General features: G+C 43.3%; 1 protein-coding gene and 2 long non-coding RNA genes across 5 annotated transcripts in view; 1 reads left to right on the plus strand and 2 right to left on the minus strand.

Annotated features, from left to right (window-relative positions):
• Window positions 1-24,824, plus strand: part of MAP3K20 (mitogen-activated protein kinase kinase kinase 20) — a 177,628-nt gene that overhangs the window by 150,490 nt on the left and 2,314 nt on the right. For all 3 annotated transcript variants that reach the window (XM_032355970.1, XM_032355968.1, XM_032355969.1), the window contains exons 16-19: window positions 714-806; window positions 15,856-15,972; window positions 18,450-18,524; window positions 21,393-21,543. In XM_032355970.1, coding sequence (XP_032211861.1) covers window positions 714-806; window positions 15,856-15,972; window positions 18,450-18,524; window positions 21,393-21,543 — 436 coding nt within the window. The remainder of the gene's footprint in view (window positions 1-713; window positions 807-15,855; window positions 15,973-18,449; window positions 18,525-21,392; window positions 21,544-24,824) is intronic.
• LOC116597785 lies at window positions 108-11,008 on the minus strand. The gene is made up of 3 exons (XR_004288782.1): window positions 10,895-11,008; window positions 1,003-1,190; window positions 108-434 (listed from the first exon to the last, which is right to left on the minus strand). It is a non-coding gene; the product is annotated as an uncharacterized LOC116597785 (long non-coding RNA).
• Window positions 16,316-24,824, minus strand: part of LOC116597784 — a 69,199-nt gene continuing 60,690 nt past the window's right edge. The window contains exons 3-4 of the long non-coding RNA XR_004288781.1: window positions 24,638-24,802; window positions 16,316-16,434 (exon numbers count right to left, since the gene is read on the minus strand). This is a non-coding gene — a long non-coding RNA (uncharacterized LOC116597784). The remainder of the gene's footprint in view (window positions 16,435-24,637; window positions 24,803-24,824) is intronic.

Consider the following 24,824-nt stretch of genomic DNA (forward strand, 5'->3'; position numbering starts at 1 on the left):
GGTTAGTGCAGTGGCCTCCCACCTGTCTCTGGAGACCTTTGTCCCACACATAAGTCACTAAAGGAATTCACACACTGGGGCTCTAGATTATCGCTAGCCCTGGGGGGTAGGTTATGGGGGGGTATTGTCTGAATGATACGTTAGCATCTTTGACACATTATTTTGAATATAGTCTAAAGGCGGATGGCCTATTTTGTTATACAATTAGTAGGTATTTGCAGTTAATACACAGAACTCCGCTCACTCACTCACTGAGGTTTTCCATCTCTGAGCTCCTGGAGGTTCATTCTGTTCCTCCGCTTGGCCCTTCCTTGTCATCTGCTCCAGCAGGCACATAGCCCCTCTCTGGAAATAGCTTCCAGACATCTTGAGTGTTAAGAAACTCTCCATCTCCTAGCGTACCTTCAGGTGTTAAGTGCATTTCTAGGGTAAAACTGCACAGTGCAAGAGGCATTGTAAAACCTTGTGAGATGGTGACATTCAATTTGTGGCGTGTGAGATGAATCATGTGGAAATGCTCTCAAAGGCTTACGGTGTCCTTTTTCTTGCTTTAAGTAATTGGAATTTGGAGCTTAATCCAAAATAACCAAATGGGAATCAGAAGGTTAAAATGGAAACACTAGTGCTGAAAAACCATCTCTTTTATATGAGAAGGAAAAGTAAAAACACAACGTCCCGTCTGGAATAAATAGTGCTGGGTTTTTCTGTTTTAGGACTCAGTAGATGAACCTAAAGAAAATGAGGAAAAAATTGTGAACCTTGAACTTGTTTTTGGTTTTCACTTGAAACCAGGAACCGGCCCACAGGTAAATCATATTTTAAATCCTTTGGATGAATTTCAGTCTAATCTACTCTTTTTCCCTCTTGGAACTCTATGATTTCATACACCTCTCACCTGCCCCCAATCAGCCAACACCTCAATTCTGAGTAAATTCACAGGCTTCATAAAATGGAATTTGGTTGAAAAGCTGCCAGCCACCTATTCCAGTCTGGGAATCTTACCCTTGTTCAGCGAAGAGTCTTGTGTGAGGCCACCGAAACCACCAAGGAAACTCACAGCAAAGTGTGGGGTGGGGTGGGGTGGGGGTGGAGGCATATCTGAGTGATCGTTCATGCTGCTGGGCTTCGAGCATCCCATCTTCCTGCGTCTGTTTTAGAATGCGGAGAGTGAGACGACACCCGGAGTCGAACTATAAGCAATATGGAAACCCAAGTTATCAGCTGGAAATAGGACAGCAGAGCCTTTGGCCAGCACTCTGATTCAGTCAGGCTCTCTCCCTTTATGTTAATTTTAGAATGTGGCACAGTTATTTGACCCAGGTGGCAGGTGAACTGGCATCACCATAGGTCTAAGGTATTTTGGATTACCGTGCAGAGGCAGTCATGACGGTTAACTGCTATTCATTGACCACTTACTGTGTTCCAGGCATATGGTACTGTGGTGAAGATGCTGTGGTGTAGATGCTGCTTCCCCCCATGTTACCAATGAGGGACCTGAGGCTCTGTAGGGTCAATGACTTACCCCAGGATTCCCGGGCTAGCAAGCAGCGGAATTAGGATTTGAACACAGGCCTCTGGGACCCCAGAACCAAGCTCTTACCTCCTGCACCATCTTTGCCTTTCCCTTGAGGCAGACAGGAGACCTTGTGCGTACAGCTTCTTACAACCCCAGCCCTCGTGGGGCTCGTGCAGGTGGCTCACGGCCTGCCACTGATCATAACTCGCTTATACCAGGCCATTCCTGAAACCAGCATTTGGGAGTGACTGGAAATGGTTGGGAGGGCATGAGTGTCACCCAGGGCTTCCAAAGATAAACTCGCTAGACATCGGACAGAGCGTCCCGCCTGTACCTGCAGGTCTACTCATGCTTCTGCTGAATGGAAATCTTCTTCTCCGTTGTTTGGCCACAGAAGCCGGCTGAGTGAAAGTTGCTCTGACTCCAGGTTTCTTGTATGCAAACACTTTCCTTTCTTTCCACGAGTGGGTCACTGTTCATTCCTGTCCTTAGCAGCAGCTACAGAAAGCGGGCTGGGAGAGGCAGATCCTCTCTCCAACAACCAGGAGCCCTTCTCACCCAGAGATTCTGTAAACTGTGGGCACTCCCAAGTCCATCTGATGGTACACAAATTACATACTTTATCCTGCCTTCTTTGATATCCTCAACTCCAAGGCACTCAAGACTTTCTTTAGACCATCTTATGGCTTGTAGGTAGTAAAAGAAGAGGGAAGAATTTTCTTGAGAGAGACTTGTCAAAAGCCGTCTCAACCAAGAAAATCATTTTCGGTTAACAAAGAAATGACTTGTTAATGTGGAAAACAAAAAAATCCATCTTTTTGTAAAAACTTGGATGGTATAAATGATCCTGGAGACCAACACTGGTCTGTTTTTGGCCTCAAGAGTGCAGATTTCTTGAGCCAGAGGTTTTCACAAGGCCTAACGTCACTGCAGTTTTTGTCAGGCGGCTGATACTTGATCATGCCTACAGACTAATAAGTTCAACTGTGCATTCAGCAGACATTTACTGAGGACCTGCTCTATACAAGAGGGCCAGAGAAGGCCAGAAGAGTGGCTGGCAACCAGTGAGAACTATCCCAGGTGCTAAACCAAGGCGTTTGAAGAGTTTTAAGCAGGGAGTAGATGGGATCAGATTTCTGTTTTTAAAAGCTCTCTGGGAAGCACAGGGGAGGAGGAACGGGAGAGGACCAGGCTACGGTGAGAAAGACTAGGAGCGAGAGAGGCAAACAACCAGGTGAAAGGGGATGAGGAGAGGAGGCGATGGCCGTGCCATGGAAGGGCCAAGAGTCTAAGGACTCTGAGATGGAACTGATCAGCTTGGGTCATCTGCTGGAAATGGGGTGGGGGACAGGGAGGAGTCAGGACAGTGCCGAGGCTTCCGGTGTGGGGAGCTGGACAGAGAAGGTTCTGATGTAATCAGTCAAGAGTGAAACGTACGATGTGGATGTAGTGCCATGGTGCTAAAGTATTAAGAAGTGACTGGAATGGGTGAGGTCAACCAGGGAAAGCTTTTTTGGAAGGGGTGAGTTTTGAAACAAGGCTTGAAGAGGTTCACGGTCATTTGCAAATTATTTTCTGACTATAGTATTTAAAGCTTATGCTTTAGAGAGAGTACTTCATTCTAAAGTGGTCAGGTTATTTCATAGATGTCATCTCATGTATCCTCCTGGCATTTCTGTGAGACGCATAAGGAACAGTATTGTCATCAGCGATCAGGAAACAGGGAGCAAGAGGCAATGTGCGGGCCGCCTCAGGTGAGGGGAGGAAAGAGCTCAGACTAGGAATGACATCTTCATTGTTACTTTCTTCTTAAACATGTGCTAGCTCTCATACATGATGCAACAGAGTTAAACCATCTGTAAATTTTCATAAAATACTCCTAGAATAAGTTACTGTCCAGTTCTAAGCTACCCAGTTATGCTATCTGGTCTATACCCCAGCATTATGAAACGTTTTCCCAAAAATGTGCTTTGAATTGAAATTCCAGTTCCCCACATGAAAACCCTGTTACCTTGACTGTTTTTTTTTGTTGTTGTTACCTTGACTTTTAAAGGTAGAAGCCAAAAAAAAAAAGAGACATCCTCAAAATCCCAGTCAACTGAGTTCTCATAAACCCATCCTCCCATAAAAGGTGAAGCCTTTCCATGACTAGGATAGGTTGCAAGAGGACACTAAGCACTCTGCGAGTTCTGTCCAAACCTGCGTTTGCACAGCAGGGGATCTGCTTGACCATTTCACCTTTTCTTTTACAAACATAGCGAAAGATGCATTCTAACTACAGCCACCGGGAATCATAGGACAGTGACTTTATCATGAAAATAGTAGCTACATTTTCCCATTGCCTCTAAGAAGCCCCACCAGCTCAACAACCACTTAAAATTGGTATGTTGTTTCAGGAACTGGCCTATTAGGAGGAGAGAAAGAAAACATGACCTTGGACACAAAAAGACAAATACATGTAGAGGAGAAAGCCTTTTGTTTTAAGACCTGTCAGCCTTTTGTTCTAAGGATTCAGATACAATTCCTTTTTTTAGCCGCATTTTCTTTTTTTAGCCTCATTTTACAACCAGATGGATTCTGGCACAAAAGTGAGGTTGATTTGCTCAACTGAGGAAAGCCATTCACATTTGAGTGGCTGTATGCCGGCGAGAGTGGCCCAGTGCCACTGCGTGATGCCTTGCTGTGGTCCGTCTTTCCTGCCACACCCTCTGAAGGGCAGGACCTCGGCAGGCTAAAAGCCCCATACAGACTTTGAGAATCTGCACACAAATGAAATAGGCTTTTTTCTTTGCTTTGTGAGGTAAAAAGGGAGGGAAAATAAGATCTCGGACCAAAGGTTTCACTGGCAATTTAAACTGACAATAAGTTAGAATGGGTTTTCCTACTGTTTTTGACCTATTTCTAAAAAGTAAATTAGTAATTTAAATAATGCTATATGTTGTGGCAACGCTGAAGTTATGACAGTGGAATTGGCGGAAACAGGGTCTTTCTCAGCTCAAAATTTTCCTGTGCTCAGGCTGGAAATGTTTGATAATGATTATTTCACACCTCTGCCAGACAGTGTGGTAAGTGCTTTATGAACATTTTTCTCATGTAATTATTATAAGCCACCGTCCCAGGGAATGTCATCCCTAGATCATGTCCAGAAGGAACTGAGGACGGGTAAGGTAAAATTCCCTACCCAGAGACCCTCCTAGTGAGGGGCCGGGCCAGTCGGAAGACTCAACCACTGTGTCATACTCCCCTTTCTGTAAAGTATCATTGTCCCCTCAAATAGGCATATGGGTAAAAAGATTGGTAAAAAGATAATTTGGGGGGGATCACCTAATACTAAATTACCACTTTTTATTTTGTGTGGGAAATGCCTTGCATTTTTGTAATCTAAGGCCTTCGACTTGGCACAAAAGGAAGAAGGCTTCCAGGATCTCAGACAGCTCCCTGAGCCGCCCCCTCCAGGGTGGCAACCACCCTTTTTTTACGACATAGTAAGCTCCATGGAGTTTATTATTATATCTCATATAAACTCGCCAGTCAAGGATATTGATTCTCAAATTGCCCAGGAATAAACTATCAAATCACCCAGCAGTTTTCTCACCAAGAAACTTTCTGAGACTGTGTCATAAAAATTCAAAAGCTGGGTTACGAAGGAACTATCTAGAGAGTTGCCCATTCCTTGTGCATGCCGGACAGTCACCGGCTTTGCCCCTCGAGTCCTAATTCCCTCATCTCCCCAGCGAGGCACAGAAACAAACCTGTGGGTCTGAGTAGACGACCACCACAATCAGGGGAGGAGCCTGGCAAGCCACACCCAGGCTCCCACGGACCCCGAGAGAGAGACAGGCTTCTGGACCCCGGGACTTCCTACCAGAGGACCATGACTTCGATTTTCTGTGGAGCGGAATTCTGAAGGAGCAAGTGAATGAAGAAGAGAAAATAAGAAGAACATTCTGAAGGTGTGGAAGCGGAATAGAGGTCCCCATCAGAGCAGAAGCCTTTTTCCGTTCACCCTGCCTCTTTGGCTCCTTCTGCACACAGCACAGGCAGCACGTGGGCCCCTTCTCCCACACCTCAGCAGAAGCAATTCAGTCAATAATTCTCCTTCTCTGGTGGTTTCACCTGGAGGTTAGAAGCCCTGCTTTTTACAAATACTTGCCACCTACTATTGTGCTTTTTAGGATCATGTATAAAATGTTGCATTTAATAAACTTAATTGAATCTCCAGGCCCTTTCTCAGAGTACTGTAAATATCAAAAAACTGTCAAATAGGGTTTTTTTCTCTATTGTGTAATTTTTTAAATGGATAGATAAACATGAATAAAATAACAGGGCACAAAGAAAAGGATTTTGTAAGGAAGTAAAAAGCCAACGTTCTTTGTAAATTTCAGAACCTCTACATGCAGTGCTTTACTTTGATATATCTTGCATTTATTACAAATGCAGTGTAAGGAAGTTTATTTCCCATGATCAACTGTTTTTCCAGGGAAAAACATAGACATGTAGACATACGTTTTGGTGTGCCTCAGTGTATCAGCCTGCAGGGTCAGGGTTCTATAAGAAACAGAACTTGTAGTTGACTGCGAAGGAGCAAGTGCAGCTTGGAATAGGGCTGTGTGACTTGCTGCATGTTTCTAATCGCCGTGGGGCAACACTTCCTGAAACGGGTCAGGCCGCTGCCTATAGATCCAGAGCGGAACCGCTTAGTCCATACTTGCCAACGGACTGTTAGTCACATGTAGAAATGGCACAGCAGAAAATGTCTACCAATGGGAGAAAACAGCCCTGATTTGTAGTGTTTGGAGATCTCTATGGTACAAATATTTTCATCGTGGCCAATTTCAAGTTACCAATCTGATGCCCCTGAACTTGAAGTTGGAAAGAAGGTGTGAGTGACCAGCTCATGAGGGGAGCTCCAGCACACAGCTGGATCACTTGTGGCCTTCTTAATCAAGACCCCGGATTCCTTTTGAGAAAGTGAACAGCAAGGAAGTATATGGGATAAAGCATGGGTTTCACCAGGTAACAAACACATTATTGTCGGTTTCCAGCTGTAATAATATGTGTAATGAGCTCACAGAGAGCTCCAGTTTCCTAGTGAATCCATAGTTGACTCAGATTTCCTTGGGTGGCCGTTGGTCCATATGGATACACTGACCGTATTGTATGGACCAAAAATCAGGATTTGGGTCTGTAATGGGTGAGAGTAGGCTTATGGAGATAGAGAAACAAAATTTAAGTCTGTGATTGTCTTTTTCAAATGTTCCAACAGTTATGGTTGTTGACTCCATGATGACAGGCACAGTTGTTCCTAAGAGAGGACATCTTTGCTTTTAGAAGCAAAGCCATCGAGGATCACTGCAGAGAGGTGACCTTGATAACTCACAATGGCTTGTGTTTTCTGAACCAAAAATTAGGTCTTGAAAATAATCAACTATAACAGGGACTGATAATTTGAAATGAAATTGAAAGCACTTCATTGGAAATGCAAAGATGTACGACAACCATATCAATCCTGGACATCAGGATTGGGCTGAGAACAGCTCAAATGGTAAACGCCACCTACTAACCAGACCAGTGTTGTTGTTTTGGTTTTTTGTTTTGTTTTGTTTTTTTACAAAAGTCATACTTTTGGGCATCACCTCTGAAGTCATGGAAAAGGAGGAGAAGTTAGCAGTCAGAAGAACTGTTTTTATATTTTGAGTGTCCTGGATAAAAGTCAATTTGCAGCCCATTTACCAGCATTTAAAAAATCTTACGCAGTAATTAGGTAAGCTAGAACACCTTCTATATTGGTTAAGAAATCCAGTCTTGAGAATAGATTAATTAGTCAAAAATCAATAGCAAGACTTATTTTTTTCCCCCAAGATAAATACCTAGTTACCTTCCAATTGTATTGAGAAACAAACAAACCAACCCTAAAATGAAAAAGCCCTTTCCAAACATGTCAGCTAACATCTGAACCATTTCAGGTAGTCAAGTATGGAATGCATCATATGAAAGTATGTCTCACTTGATTTCCTTCACTTTATTTTAACATCATCCCTAAAGTCCCTTTTTCGTACATCACTCCAATAACAAGCCCCCAAAAGGCAATATAACAACCTTATCTCTACTGGTGTCTAGTTGGCACCAATCCGCCCTGACCTTAGACACAAGCCATTGTTAAGGGTATAACGCATTTACATATTTTGCAATAAAACATCAGTTATTTGCATTACTGTGTCAAGTTTTATTTGATTCTTTCACCTAAAAATGACTCATTTTCCTTTCTTGTATTTTAAAAACCAACTACTCTAAGCTTGTTTGAGAATAATCAAAAATTGCCCATTTAGCTAGAAGTCATTTTCTTTTCAAAAGGCAAATGTTATTTAATCTTTCAGCTGTTCATTGTGCCATCATAAATACTTTCTTTTCAGCACAGTTGTGGGGACTGAAATGAGCCCGCTAATTGCCTCCCATTCCGACTGACATGTGGTGGTTTAGTGGAAAGAGAACACAGCGGGGAGAAGGAAATAGAAGGCTGAGAAAATGAGAGCTAATTATTTTCCCTGCCTCATGTCAGGCTCTGTGTCAGCCTTGTTTTTACAAACTGGAAGGTTGAGCACTAAATAAAACAAACCGGCGTCATGTTTTTATATACTGGCAGTGTCATGGAAGCAGCTGCACATCTCAAAGACAATATAATGCCTGCGTTCGCATGGACACCATCTGACAGACACTGTGAGCCACGGCTAATGAGGACATCACAGTGGTGCCAAGTGAAAGGTGCTGAATTATGTATGATTCTTCATCAGTGCAGCAATAGTCTTGTACATCATTATGAGACATTGTTTTGCCGAACAGATTAAAACATTCTTAGTTCCAGACCCTGCAACCTATACGCGCTGAAAGAGGTTATTAATGGAATTTTTAGGGAGAGCTTCTTGTGGGCTTCTTTTGGGGTTGCAAAACAAATCTCGTGGGACAAAGCCGCCAGGGGTCACGACACCGGACAGATAAAGAAGAGAAGCAAATTAACCGTACTTGCATTATCTCCTTTTTAAAGGCAGCATAATAAAATAGGGAGTAGCGGGCTTATCCGTAATGATAAAGAGCCCAGGTGCTCTCACGGGATGTTCCACTCTCCTGCCTTTCAAACAGCAGGTCCCCACAGCTGAGCTGCATAATAGCGACGCGTGTAAAGGAGCCTTCGGAGGCCTAAATCATCAACATCTTACTACTTTTAATACCAGCATGACCAACAGTTGTGCCGCATTTTTATTTCATCTTACGGTCCTTCTCACGTTGTCCAACAGTCACCTGCTAGGAAACTCTCCCGTTCTCCCCCTCTTGAATCTTAAAAAGTTTATTCTGACCTCTATTTTATGTTTTTAAAATGTCTCCTCCATACAGGCCTTTCTAAAGTGGAGGGGCCTCTCTGCTCGAATCCTGAGCCATCTCTGGTGATTTGGCTTTTTCTCCATCCGCTGGGGTGGGGTGGCGGGCGGGGGAAGTGTCCGGGGATGGGTGGGGGGAGACCGAGATGGGATTTTAAAACTCAGTGTCTTTACCATTAGACTAGGCGTGCCCAGGACCTTAATTCCGGCCCCGGCGCAGCTAAGTGACCTTGCCGCCAATCTCCGCACTTTTCTGAGATTCAGTCTACTAATGTAAAATGGAGATAGGGCTATCTACAACAGGGTAAGGCTGCAAGGATTAAGGAACGTGGACAAATCTCAAACCACCATGCCGAGTGAAAGAAGCCAAGTGAACAGAGATGCTTAACTGTCAAGTTCCAACTTGGTCAGGTTCTAGAGTAGGCAAAATGAGTCTATGGTGATAGAAATGGGAAGGAGGAGACACCGCCACTTGTGCAGGGAACCTGCACTGGGAAGGGACATAAGGAGACTTTCTAGGCCAGTGGGAATATCTAGTTTGTTTGGATGGGTACGCTGGTGCACAAGTTGTCAAAATTCATTGACTGGTGCACTTAAAAATGAGTGCATTTTTTGTTTGCGAAGTATACACCACCTCAATAAAAAAATACATCAGAATTGTTTTGTCTGTAATCTTCAGGTAGAAGGGACCTGTAGGAGCCTGAAAGCCTACAGCGCGCATATTTGTAAGCTATCGACTATTGTCTCTGAACTGCCTAGAACTTGAAACAATATTTAAAGTTAGTTTCTGTGCTATCTTCAATCCCTTTTGCTATCTGTAAAATTTACCTCTATATGGATCATTTCTTTGTACTCCCTCCCGTCTTTTTTTTTTCGTGGGAGGGAGAAGGGATGTCTATGTTTGGCATCACTTGTACTGGCTTGGAACTCCAAAGAATTTTAAACAGCTTGCAAAGAATGTAATAGTGATTTCTCACAAAGAGATACTTAATCTAGCATTAACTGAGTGTTGTTTAGGATTTCATCTTCACAATGTTAAGAGTTTCTGTTTTACTTGGCCAGTAATCTTAATTCAGAAAATTTTTTAACATAATTGGCAATGCAGAAGTGGTACAAATGGAATGCTTTCTGCTCCTCCATTAACCACACTTGCTTCTAAAATTATCCAGGTATTTCAGTGGCTGCCCAGATAAATAGTGCATATCCTGGGCACCCAACAGCACTGTCATTTTTTTCATCAGTTTCAAATGCAAAAACTCTGCTCTTCCCAACACAACTCCATTCAATTCTCATAGATCTGCACTGAGAGGCAGACAGTCCAGTTAGTGGAAAGTTTTGGATGACCATTTTCTGCCCTGTCCCAGGGCCCAGCACTGCTCCTGCCCCAGTACCTTTTTCCTGATTAGTAGTAGCATTTCCTCGAGATGTGCCTCAAGGTACAGATTTGAATAGCGAGAATGTTCTCTTAGGTGGAAATCTAGCTATGAAATAAAAATCCACAGTAGTCGGACCTGTCCCCACCATCTGCTTGTGCAACTGGGTGGGAGCGGGTTGTTTCTGGTTTGGAGAGTGGAAGTCATGCCTAGCCACACAGCCTAAGCCAGAGCTGGAGCAAAGTATTGGTGACTCCAAACACTGGCCAGATCAATCAAGGAAAGGAGCAGACAGTGGAATGGCAGCATCTGTGCTTTGAATAAGGATCTTTGTCAATAAGGGAGGAAAAATCAGCTATGTTGGACTTATCAGAGAATCGGTATTTTGGCCTCTGCCATGGACACTTAACAAAGGAATTCGCCAAGATAATCTGGACTGACTGTTTGCTGACTCTGGAAGGTGGAGCTCATCTGTACCGTGATTCTTACTTCCCTTAACCCATAACAAGGGAAAGTTCAAGGTTCAGAAAAGACTGAGGGTTTGGAAACCTGCTCATTACAGCAGCAAGAGAACACTTAGGATCAAGTCTGAACACCAGGCCTTGCTTTCTATGCGATCTTGCTCAAATTACCTGCTCTCTCTATGCTTCGGGTTCCTTGACAAGACAGGGCTCTCGGGCTGTCAACCACATGTCATAGCCATTTTCCTCCAGATATCCCCTGGTTCCTCCTGGTAGGGCTGCATCTGGATCTGTGGAAGCAGGAAAGGGCAGAACTGGTGTTATATAACCCATCTATGTCAGAAGATACACGCTTCTTCCCTCTTCTATTTATTTCATAGGACGGTCTTTGTTAATTTGCCACTGGCCACACCTTCTTCTTTTTTGCAACACTGGTAATTCCCAGGCACCAGATTTCTTCAGTACCCTCTGGATCCCCAAACTCCTGCCCAAGTATAGGATGCTCTGACCCAGGCTGCCTGCTCTGGCCAGAACCCTTTTCTAAACACACCGCGCCATCCTGCCTGTCAAAGTGCACTCGACTTTGGCCTAGTCTCAGTCTTAGACGGTTGCTGGACAGCGGGCCGGCTAGTCTGATTAACTATATTGGAGCTGTGTTGGGGACTACTATTGGTAACAAGAGTAATTATTGCTCCTTCCCAAGCTTCCCAAGCATTTAGTCCTGGCCCTGTGCTGAGTACTTTATTCACTTTACCTCACTTCACTCTCACCCAACACAACAACCCGCTTGTGTGTAAAAAAAACCACTGAGATTCAAACAGGTTGTATATTGGCTAAGGTTGCAGGGTGAGGAGTGACGAAACTAGGATTCCAGTTCAGGGAGCTGGACGTCCAGCTGTCCTCTTTCACCTCATGCCCTGCTACGCTCCTAGTAACGGCTTACTGTGGACTTTTTATATATTATTTCTATCTAACCATCATCAGCAGCACTTTAAATTCTATTTAAAGTGCTGGCCAATTCCAAATGCCATTTCAGACTGCCAGGGGTGAAATGGTTTTGGAAAAGGAGTCCGTTGAGGCCCCCATGGGCTCTGAGAATACAGAATTGTCTGTCAGGATTGAAAGTTGTTCTCCAGACGTCCACAGTGACTCTTGAATGTTTCCGATTCCAAAATCAATACCCACATTTCTGTCACTCACATCAACCAAAATTGATAGTTCACCCTGGCAAAAGTGAATGGTTTTTAAATCCGACCCCACATTCCCACGACCTGGTCCATCCCACTACCAAGAAATGGAAAAGCTAGTAATTTTGCATGTAAGATTGCATATTAGGCTCATAAATATGCAGAATTTTTACTTTTACTGATGTTACCGATGATTTAATTCACTTTACTGTTACTAAAACATTTCCAGTGATTGGCTGGTCAAGAACTCATTACATGGTGTCCTGTCTCAGTTGGGTCCTGTGGAACTCAGTACCTTGCTCAAATCCTGGTAGTTGTGAGCAGCGCTCATTGACAACTTAATGACCCAGTGGGATACCTGAGGTTGAGAAGAAATGGAGAAGAATTCAAAGAATTCCATGACTTTATTTGTGGGTTACTTTTCTTAACTAGGCATTGAAATCATAGATGCCCTGGAAAAACAAAAACAAAAACAACTAGCAATTATATCAGGGCACTGACAGATGAAGTTAATAATTTAGGTGAACACTGCATATTCTTTTCCTTTCCCACCCAGCCTTGTAATTTAATGAAATGGATAATGCCCCGTCCACCTTGGCTTATAATGCCTTTGAGTATCGTTTTATTGCTTCGGCACTATCTTTTATGGTTCAGGTAAAAGCCTCTCTTTTGGAAAAGAGAAACATTTGAAAAGTAAAAGGTCTGTCGCCCTGTTAGGGGGATCCTTGTTTTTCCAAGTTGGACTCTGGGGACCAGGGAAGAAGTTGCTGTAGGGGAGGACCTGTTGCCGCCACTTGCTTTTTCGGTTGTATTAGCAAAGTCTTCCTTGGTCCTTCTCCCACTTGCCGGTTGCTGACGGCTGGTCCCATGGTGGAGCGCTGAGAACCATCCAGTGAGTACATCCTGCCACCCACTCCTCCAACTTTGGAGCCAGGCAGCCTTGTGCTGTTAGTATTATAATCCCACCTCTACCACTTACTGGCCAGGAAGCCCCAGTAAAGTTCCTTATTTATCTGAGCCTCCTTTTTCCTCCCCTAATGGGAGAGCAAACCTAACTTGCAGGATTATTGTGGGTATCACACGAAAGAATGCCAGGTAAGCATCCAGCAGCATGCTGGAGCAGATGAAGCAGTTGGCAAATAGGAGTTCCCACCCGTCAGCCCCTTCGCCACAGAGAGCTGCTCTGAGCATGCGCGCAGGAGGGGTGATGGCCGGCCTGAGGTCAGGAGAGTTCTTGGGCTCTGACTAGGAGAGTGGAGCACAGGGAATTGGCCATTTCCACACAACCTGGGGTCTTTCATTTGATTTGAATCGCTTCATTCCCAAACTGGACAGGCAAAAGAAGAAGATACCAGTAAAATTCATCTTTTCTAAGGCTTTTTATGCTAGCACTGTGTGAGGAGGCTCTTGCCATTTCAGAGAAGAGCAATCATGACTCCAAACAGCCATTATCCTGCCCATTTATCTCGGGGCCCATGTTGCCAGGGGAGCAGTGGCTCCAAAACAAAGCAATACTGAGAGATTTGTCCATTCTGAGCGACTCATTTGACTTATGTTGGCCAAGAGCTCGGTTTTCACATTGTTGAATAGCCTTTTTCCTTCACTAATTGGCTCTCCATCTTGTGAAAGTAGCTGGGCAAAGAGGGTCACTCCCCTCAGGCATGGGCTCTGGTTGGTTCTGCAATTTGTCTAGAAGCTTTCGTAAAACACTGAGCTTCCCCAGCCCTCTGTTGAAACCAACAGGTTTTTCAACAGCCTCTTTGTTAGTGCTTTTCCGCAATAATTTTGTCTGAGCTTGCTCAGGAGACATTCCAGGTCTACTCCTACCAGAGTGTTTTCCAGTTTCAGCATGTAGGGTGCTCAGTACACTGTCCTTAACCTCTCAGAATCCTTCATTCTTCAAATAATATGAACGAAGGTGAATTTATGGTCCAGGGGTCCAGTTTGGTGCAAAGACATAGCTTATGTTTCCTTTGAATTGCACACACAGTTTGTTCCCCCACGTTTTTATTATTATTCATACAGCAAAAAAAAAAAAAAAAGTATTTATAAGGGATCTTCCTGTACCCACCTCCTATATTCAGCCATTAACATTTTATTCTGCTTGCCTTATTGCATATCTGTCAATCTATCACTCTAGCTGTATATCAATCCTTATTTTTGATGCATTTTAGAGTAATCTGCAGACATCAGTATACCTCCCCCTAAACAATTCAGAATGCTAGAGTTCAATAAGTACACACATCTTAAGTATACATCCACTGAGTCTTGACGTGTGTATGTCTCTGTAACCCAAACCCTTATAAACAGAGTAGTAGCACCCCCAGAAAGTCTCGCCATGTCCCTTCTCAGTCAATCCCCATATGCAGAAGCAACCCCTTTTCTGAATGTTTTCTACGTAGATTGGTTTCCTCTGTTCTAGAATGTCATCTAAATAGAATCCTTAGTATGTTCTTTTTTTTGTATGAGACTTCTTTTACTCACTGTCCCATTTCTGAGACTGATCTGTGTTGTTGCATGCATCAGTGGTTGGTTCCTTTTTATTGCTGAGTAACATTCCATTTTATGGATACATCATGGTTCATCCATTCTCCTAAGGATGAACACTTGTTCTGTTTCAACACTTTGCTGGGCCGGGGCGGGGGATGGTGGGCAGTGGCGGTGGCGATTATGATAAAGCTGCTCAGAAAAACACTAAGACTTTTTTATTCCTCTTGGATAAATACCTAGGACTTGAATTTATGGTCATCAAATAGATGTTACATTTATACATACAGATATATGTTTATAATAAATTGCCAAAACTCTCCTAAAATGATTGTATCATTTTCACTTCCACCAGCAATCCAGTAGCTCCAAATCCTGGCCAACATTTGATGTTATCAATCTTAGCCATTTGGTGTCATCTCATTTTGGTGACATTTTATTTTCTTTTTAAAGATTTTATTTATTTATTTGACCGACAGAGATCACAAGCAGGCAGAGAGGCAGGCAGAGAGAGAGGGGGAAGCGCGCTCCCTGCTGAGCAGAGACCCTGATGTGGGGCTTGATCCCAGGACCCTGAGATCATGACCTGAGCCAAAGGCAGAGGCCTAAACCACTGAGCCACCCAGGCGCCCCTCACTGTGGTGACATTTTAATTCACATTCCCCAACTAATGATGTAGGGCACTTTTTCACTATAGAATGGTTTTACTGAAAGTTTAATTAACATCATTTAAAAAAACCTAGAGGCTTCATGTAAAAATCCAGATGTCCAGCTTTTCATGAAACCTCAAAGTATCTAGCAAGACTAAGCTCATATTCCCACGTGGGGACAGTCAACAGAAGCTGAGTGGTGGCTGTCCCTTTAGGGCAGATGCCCTTTAGACCTCCAGAATCCTAACCCTTCCATCATTCCCCAACACATGGGCCAGTTATCAGTCACTATCTATCATATTTACAGTTTTCCTTCCTGTTAAGAGGAAAGTGAACTATTTCTTGAGCCCATATTACTATCAATACTTAAAAAGTGAAAGTTAGATCTAAGAGGGTCTTATATTTCAAAATGGGAAGTCCCCATTTCTTTGTGTGAATGAAAAAATATTCCAACAATGTTTAATATGTAAATTAAGTGGGTCTACTTTGAAAGATTACAGTTTAGGGTTCTATAATGAAATTGCCTGGCTTTACTCATTTTTATTATCTGCCTGGCTCCTTTAGGATTTTGAGTTTGTAACTCATGTGATAGAACATTTACACTGATGAATTATGTCTCATGACTGCACTGACTGGGAATTATTTAGATATATAAAGAGATGTAATTTCATGTCCTTTTCTCAAAAAAAAGGAAAAAAAAACTTCTGTAATATTTCATTCAGAAAACTTCATGTGTTATAAATGAGACTGAGACTAAAACAAATGGTTTCGCTTTCTGAAATTTCTATAATTTTGCTTTTAATTCCAGGATTGTAAGTGGAAAATGTATATGGAGATGGATGGGGATGAAATTGCAATAACCTATATCAAAGATGTGACATTCAACACTAACCTACCCGATGCAGAGATTTTAAAGATGACAAAGGTAGGGTTCTATTTACGGCTTAAAAGCTTTTTTGAATTCACAGATATCAAACAAAGACATTAAAATCCCCCAGCAGTGTGCTTTTGTGCTTGTCGACGTTCACATCAGCTCGGCCTCAAGCTGGCTGTTGAAAGGCACATTTTATTTAGCAGATTGAGATCATAATAGTTTTTTGTTAAAATTCCACTTATGCTGTGTGAACTAAAAAGTACTGCCAAAAAAGTGTCCTTTAATTTTTAAAAAAATTTTCTTCTTTATTTCTTTACACTTACTCCATCACTTACTAAAGGAAAGAAAATGGCATCATGAAAATATTTACCTCAACTTTGGGGTAATTTTAAACTTTGAAAAACTTGGAAGGTGGAAAGCCTTCTTGGTTGTCTTCAATTTCTTGAAGGACTAAGGGGAGGTTAGTCATAAGGCTTGTGTTGACGTCTTCTTGGCTTCTTTGAGTTCACACCTCTGGCCAGAGAATACCTCAGTGGTAGAAGTACATGCATTAAAACAGAGAAGACAGACTCAGAGAAATGCTTAGCTTCTCCTCAAAATGGGGGGAAAAAATCCAGTTCTCTCTCACTAATACTGAAAAAACACAGATGAGACTTCAATAGTAGAAGGTCAACAACTCAGGCAAATAACCATGATATGCATTGGACATTCACTCAAAACTTCACATAAGCCATTCTTAAGTATACTATGAACAGTGTATTTGGTTTCAGTGAAGAAAATGGGGTTTGTAGCAAAGAAGAACCTGGGTGCAAATACAAGTGGGGAAGTGAAGAGTCTTCAAAGCCACAGCATTAGACTTGCAAATGTGTTCCTTCCTAAGCATAAGATTGCTAAGCATCCAAGTCCTTTTAATTTACAAGTATATTCATCAAGTCGATTGATTTGATATTCATTGTTGGAATCTTCTGAGTAACTAGGAGTTATTTCAGTGGTGTTATTTATCTGTAAAGGTTACGCTCTGGTTTTAACTTTCCCTGATTTTGTTGGGACATATTATGATGTCTTGAAGACCGGACAGATGCTTGCTCTGTAACCCCCAACCTATGCCATTTGAAAGCAAGATCCTAGTCCTTGCCTGCTAACAGAAGGAATCTGCTCACAGCAAAAATGACAGGGTAGAGTTGTAAACCCAAATACAGGTGTTTCTGGTATAATGCCACATATGCACTCCCAAAGAAACACATCTTCTGCAACATCATACACCAACATTAACCGGGGTTGTAGGAAAAATAGGATTGGGGCAGACCATTCAAAATCTGTAGAACTTTTTTTAACACCAACAGCATCCTAACAATCCTCATTTTAAAAAGAAAAGATGAAAAAAAGGCCCTGTTAAATCTCTACTGCATGTGCTTTGTACCCATCTCAAGCCCAGTTGGTCATTTGTAACCTTAAAGCTAGAATGAAGGGGTGGAGGGTGGTTAAGAGAGTGGAGATTCACTTATAATAAAGACCATTTTCATCAAAACTAAAATAGGATCCGAGGTGTCAAGGTGAAAATATTTCCTTCTACCCTTCTAAGTTCTTTGGCTGGTCTGCTAATTAAAGTGACCTAAGACAGATTAGCAGGAGAAGAATTTAATTTTGTACACACAGGAGCCCCAAAGATAGGAGACTCAAGGGCAGGTCAGGCAGTTGGGGCTTATGTGCCATCCTGAACTGAGGAATGAGCCAGGGGCCTGGGGCTTCAAAGGGGAGGAAGGCAATTCACAGGAAGATAAGAAGAGCAGATGTTTGATAATTAGAAGCTTGCTGAGCCATGCAGATAGATCTTTCAGATAAAAAGTTATCTCTGATAATAGCTCTCTTTCTCGGCCAGGTGCCCTATCTAAATTCTTCTAGGCAGTTACAGGAGAAGTAAAAGTTTTCCTTGAGGCTGCTGGGTTTTGATGGCCTTTAGCTAAAAATACAATACATATGCCACAGCGACATGTTTTGGAGTGACATAGTCTCCCCTGAAAGGCACAGGCTTCTTCATGAATCCTTTGTTTTAATACAGTGGAGGAAATGTTGCCACAGTTTCATCTGTACACACAGCTTGGCAGCTGAATAGCCAGAAACAGGGAAAAGCCGAGGAGTTGTTGAAGCCCCTAGCTCAGCTACTGCTTGCACTCAAGTAAGGCACATTGGGGTCTAAATTGTTACGGCTTTCTCTTAAACATGAGAAAGCTTTCTACAGAATTGTAAAACATTAGCAGGAATAATGGCCTAATGATAGGATTGAGTGATATACCAGAGAAGGGAAGACTGTGGCACAAGACTGTTTATAATTATAGAAAAAGAGGTCTTATGAAAACCAACATCCAAAACATTAGCCTGTTGTGAGTCATCACATGTGAACCGACAGCAGGACTTTCACGATAATCTGTCATTATGCTCTATTTGCCAATTGCATATGGCGCAGCTGGCCTCAAAGATACATACTGTAGCAGGGCAGGCTCTACACCATCCTAACTTTTGTTTTTCAGCCCCCATTTGTAATGGAGAAGTGGACTGTAGGAATAATGGAAAATCAGACTGTAGAATGCACTGTCACCTATGAGGTAAGCTTGGCATTGGGGAGGGGTGGGGTACTGGTGGCTTTACCATCAGTTTCTCGGTGGGAATTTATTTGCTTCCTCTCGGGGCTTAAAATTAGAAGAGAAACTATTTAAGAAACATGAATATGGGAAGATTAACATAATTACTCTAACAAAATGTTCGTAGGCAAAGAGAACAGGATATTCTCACCCAATAAAGATTCAGGGAGTAATTCATCCATTTGTCAATTAATGACTGAACATCTTCTACATGAGACATAACATTTTAGGAACTGGGGGAAACCAAACAGTGACCAAAACAGTGTTTTGCCTTCTTGGTGCTTAGAGTTTAGGGTTGAGGATAGATCAATGATTCATCACAAGGATGGAGCACAACTTCTACCATCACCTGGCAGGCAGGATATCATCAAAAACAGATTCTATAGATTTTATATATAGAAAAATAGAAAAACTGACACTTAAAGAAAATATGCTATTAAAATTAAAATTTGGGACACCTGGGTGGCTCAGCTGTTAGGTGTTTGCCTTCAGCTCGGGTCATGATCCCAGGGTTTTGGGGTAGAGCCCTGCATTGAGCTCCCTACTCAGGGGGAGACTTGCTTTTCCTTCTCACAACCCCCCTGATTGTGTTTCCTCTATCTATGCCAAATAAATAAAATATTTTTTCAAAAAATTAAATTAGGGGCACCTGGGTGGCTCAGTGGGTTGGGCCTCTGCCTTTGGTTCAGGTCATGATTTCAGGGCCCTCGGATTGAGCCCTGCATTGGGCTCTCTGCTTGGTGGGAAGCCTGTTCCCCCCCCGCCCCGCCTGCCTCTCTGCCTACTTATGATCTCTTTCTGTCAAATAAATAAATAAAATCTTTTAAAAAATTAAGTTAAAATTCATACATTTAGCAAATACCTACTGACAGTTACTATTTTAGGATTAGTATAGACTAAATCTGTATTCTCTCTTGAGGTTTATATTCCAGTGGGAGGAGACTGATAATAAGTAGGTAACAAATATGTAGAGAGTGGTGAGTGGTAAGTGGTAACCAGAAAATAGTTGAGACTTGGGACATAAGACTGGGTGGTTAGGGTAGGCCTTTCCTCTGAGGAGAAGAAGGCAGCAGGGGAAGGCAAGCTCAAGGTCCTGAGGCACAGACGACAATGACAAGAGGGTAGGCAGGCAGAGTCAGAGAGCTTCACGGGGTCACAGTGAGGAGTCTGGATTTACTAAAAACACAACAGGAAGCCAATGGGGTGTTTTAAGCACTCTACTGCTTAAAGTAACGTGATTACATTTTTAACTTTAGCAATATCTTCATGGCCGGTGGGATACCCACTTTACAAGGTAGAAACCCTGCAGAAACATGGTGGAGGGGAAGCAGTAAGGCACAGAGTCTTGTCACACATGGATATATTAGCATGTATCTGCCCTCCAAAGGACATGTGTTTCATTCTTTCCCTCACTTACTCATTCAGGAAACATTTTGTAAGGGTTCACCATGACCTAGGCATTATATCAGAAGCTTACACCTGTTTTCTTGCATTAACCTTGCATCGGTACTGAAAGACAGGCAGCATTAGCTTCATTCGGCAGCTAGGGAAAACTGGCTCAGAGAGATGGAAGAAGTCCTGCGGTTGGGGTAGTCAGTGACCATCAGTGGCATCACAGCCGGGTCCTCGGACTGTGAATGCAGTTCCTGCTCTTCCCCGGTTGTCCTACTTGTTCCCTTGCCAGCAGTAAGATGAAGGAAATCGTTCTCAGATGGGCCTCCACGCTCCACTGCTGCGCTGTGACGGTCTTCTGAGTTGCCAGCTTGGCTTGGATTCGGCATTACAAATCCAAAGCCGGGCCACTCCTCTTGTCCGGGGTGACCTGATGCTGGAAAGTGACGAGCATTACAGCAGTTACTTATCCTCACCAGTCGACGAGCAGAGCTTGTCAGGGAGGAGGTGCCTGAGAAACAGAATTAATTGTCCAAACGTTGCCTGTAGGACACACAACTTAATGAGAGCTGTTGATTAGACTCTAGGCTATTCTGGAATCTGTTGACCCATGCCCGCTGTGCAGGACAAGCCTTCTCTTTAGCAACGGGACAGTTCTAACAGCCAGATTTCATCTCTGCCTGCCTTAGTTGTAGAGACAAACCACACTCAATTCTTTTCTTCTTTTCTCTTTCTTCTCCTTCCTCCTCCTCCTCATGGTCTGTGATGATGCTGTGCTACTTGTGTTTGTAATGGTCACTTCAGAGATTTTTTAAACATATTTTCATAACCATAATAAAACCTGAGAGGCTCTTGAATCTGATTCATGACACCTGGTGATGAAGGGTTTCAGAACGAGAAGGTGGTACGTCTTGGATCTGGTGTCCTCTCCTTTTTCTAGGTGCTATTCTTAACTCCCTATCCTGTCTCTCTTTTGCACCTGTTACTTTGCACCCTCCATGGGGATAATTAGTCCACCACGCTGCCCACAGTCACCCAGTTACCCGGATGATCTGAGGCAGTTGTGGGCAAAATAGTGGTCAGATGTTTATGTTTCCAGACCTGTCTTCAAGTACTTTTAACAGAAGAAATCACTTTTCGTTTCTTGGTAGACAAAAAGGTAAGCTGAGATTTGCCGAATAGAATACATTCTGAGGGAAGACAACCGCGTTTTGAACTACTCTGTAATCCACTAAGGACTAAAGTGGTTACATCATAGTACCATATTTAGGCCAACTGTACAAATACTTCACATAGGGCATAATAGTGTTCTAAGGAGTGATAATAGTGTTCTAAGGAGTGAACTCAAATGGCATGATAACCTGATTTTCTTTTCTTCCTATAAAATAAACATAGAACATTGGGTCGTGAGTTTCTCTCTCTCTCTTTTTTATTTATCAGAGTGATGTCCGAGCTCCAAAGAGCACGAAGCATGTCCACTCAATTCAGTGGAGCCGAACGAAACCTCAGGATGAAGTGAAAGCTGTCCAACTTGCCATTCAGACATTACTGTCCAACTCAGAGGGCAACTCTAGAAGCAGGTCTGACTCAAGTAAGTTAGATGTGTGCTAGACTCCAAAAACTTGAATATCAAATTCTCATACCCGGGATAAGTGCCAGCCTGTGAATAGACATAGATTTCTAATATAAGACTTCCTTCTTTTATTTTTAGAATATTGGTTTTATAAACAGACGATAGGCACAGTAGTATTTATGGACTTATAAGTGAGCATATCACAAGAAATTTCAGTATTTGGATGACTATAATAAAAGATGAAAATTAATGATTATGTTATATTGGTAAATAAGAATATATATGTATATTTATACACATGCATAAATTTAGTTTCCAAAACTGTAGACAGCGATATGAATCTTGTGGGTCCGGCAAACATTCCTATGAAGCCAGTGGTATCATTGGGGCAATTTCTTGAGACCTGAACAGGACGGATCCATCAGAGCAGAAGAATGATGGGGGAAGGGAGCGAGGAAGGAAGGGGAGGAGGAGAGAGACAAAAAAAGGTAAGGAAGGATAAAGAGAAAATACGAAATGTGTATGGTGGAGCGTGGTGACACTAATTACAGATGCTATACTGAAACAGATTAGAAATTACATAGGGGAAGGCCAGCTGACTTGCTGTTAAATTGGTCATTATTTGGTAGATTCAGGGAAGAGGTCCTGACCTTCACCTTTGCAGGTCCAGAAACAACCCAGAGATAGGCTCTGCGGGACTACAAGCTGACAGACGCGTGAGAGTTGGATGCATAAACCCCCATGCAATTCATTTTTTATCACAAGAAACACACCTGCCAATGAACCAGAAGTACGTGTTTTCTGATTAGTGCATTGTTTTTCCCAATAAGAAAACGTACTTGAAAAGCCACATCAGAAGGTTCTTTGGCGGCATGGAAAATAAAGTGCCCTAGGGCTAGGGTCACTGAGTTTTGAGAACCTAACTAAAGTGTCCTCTACTGTTGGACTAGCTTGTCGAGCGCACCGGGCCTTCTATGACCACCAGCCGGGGGCCCAGAAGCCTGGACAGTACTCATAGCTCACCAATAAATTTCTGACAGCACGCTGGACCTGTCTGCCTTTATCAACCCAGTTGACTTGGTTCTTTTCTTTCTCAGTGAATCGTGAAAAGACATTCTGGCCGCAATGACTGAACAGGAGTTTCTACCAAGCCTTCTCAGCCACAAAACACATTTTCACACACTCTTTAAGGCATGCTGTTTCTACACATGACTAACCCATGTAATAGGTGTTGAGTCTCTCCAGCACAGAACACTGCATTTCTAAGTTCTTTTATTTGCTAATTCAACCATCTTGTCGCGTATGTTTCCTATCATGCCTTAAAAGGACTTCTTTTTATAATTAATGTCCCTCTCCCAGTGAAGTAATATTTGTAGGGCACATTTTACTTCTGTAGGGCTTTGTTAGCCACAATCCTATTGGATCTCTACAACACTTTTGTGAAATCTGTGGGTGGGGGGGGGGGTCTTCTGTCTCCATCTCTGCTATATTTCTCTTTTACTAAAAGCTGTTTTTGTTTCCCAACCCACATGACACAAAGTAGGTGCCCTCTGCCTCCAAGTTCATAGAGTTTGAATTCTACCACTTTGAGAATCACCAAATAGTTTATCAGTTCCAATTCCAGATTCCCCAGAGTAAGACCTGTTTGTTGTTTTTGTCCAAGCCTTCTCCTCTGGACCAATTTACTGTCAGCAGAAGGAGGTGGTGGGAGGTGGCGGTAGGTGGGGTATCCCGTGGCGAGGTGGGGCGGGGCCGGGGGGGGGTAGGTGGTACACTGAACTGTCGCCATGTGGGTGGAGACAAACTAGGGACATTCCCCAAAGAGGACAATGGGCAGAGGTCTAACAAGTGTCCTAGATCCCTCTGTAATCTAAGTCTTTTGGGAGAAAGCAAATTATTTCTCTAAGAGCATTAGGAATGGTCAATACCCTTCAAATTCCCAGTGGAATGGCTTTGGCTCAACCTTTCCCTCTGATTATGATTAACAGGAGAGGTTGCAGGACAGGAGAGAGTGACCTCCCTCTGGGAGGGATCCCCCATCTGGCTCCCTAGTTTTAGCTAGTTTGCCTCCCTTCCTTCTCCCTCCTATATCTTTTTCCCTTTTGACATGCAAACTCCAAGGATACCACCTGGATCAGTTCAGATATTATTTCTTAACAGAAAATCCAACTTCCACTGACTTCCTCCCAAATGGACCAAAGTGTAATCCCAGGAACAGCCGTCTCAGGACCAATAGGAACTTGTTAGAAATGCAAATTCTCTTGGGGTGCCTGGGTGGCTCAATGGGTTAAGACCTCTGTCTTCAGCTCAGCATGATCTCAGGGTTCTGAGATCAAGCCCCACACCAGGGTCTCTGCTCGGCGGGGAGCCTGCTTCCCTTCCTCTCTCTCTGCCTGCCTCTCTGCCTACTTGTGATCTCTGTCAAATAAATAATTTTTAAAAATTATAAAAACAAAAGGAAATGCAAATTCTCAAGCCCAACCCCAGACCCCATGAGTCCCTACTGGGGTAGGGACCAGCCATGTAGGCATTCTAATGTGCTGAAACCATGGGTTTTAACTCTAATAAAATGTGCTATCTTCTGCAGAAGAAGGCTGGGCTCAGACGCAGTAAAAGCGGCTGCTTCACGCACATTAAGGACAAGGAACAAACCTTTGCTTCTTTCCACTCAGCCCTTCTCAGTCTGTCGCCTTTGCCTGCGGCCCAGCTCCTCCGCATTCATAGCCATCATGTAAGATATGGCAATGGGCAGAGGACACGAGGGGCCAATGCCTTCCCTGCTCTCACACTGACGGGTGACAAGGACTTGCCTACACACTCCCAGCAGATGATCTCTCAAGTTGCTCTGGCCAGAAACTGAGCTGTGTGTCCACTCCTCCCCCACAACGTCACTGCATCTGGCTCAGGTCAATCAAAGTCTGCCACTTGAGCCAGAATGTGTTCAGCCAGTGCACATGGCTCCATGAGGGGGTTGAACACTGAACAAAATCAGGGCTCTGTTAGAAGCTACAAATTCAGAGGAGTCAAGGGGAAGGCAAGAAGGCCCTGTGGTTGGGTGAGGCTGTGAGGAGTGTCTGGACACAGGTCACCGGTATCGGGACAAGTCACTCACCTCTGAGGTGTGGTCACCTGTGCAGGGCAGTGAGGGGGGCTGCTTGCTGGAGCGAGAAGTGGGCACGCTCTGTTCCCCTCCAGAAGCTCCGTGTGACAAGCATGGCAAGCGTTGCTCAGGGAAGACCAGGAGGGAACTCAGGATGTGGGCAAGATGACTTAGGCCCTGCAGAAGGCAGAAGAGATCC

The sequence above is a fragment of the Mustela erminea genome, chromosome 8, assembly GCF_009829155.1.
Source record: "Mustela erminea isolate mMusErm1 chromosome 8, mMusErm1.Pri, whole genome shotgun sequence".
Lineage (NCBI taxonomy): Eukaryota > Metazoa > Chordata > Mammalia > Carnivora > Mustelidae > Mustela > Mustela erminea.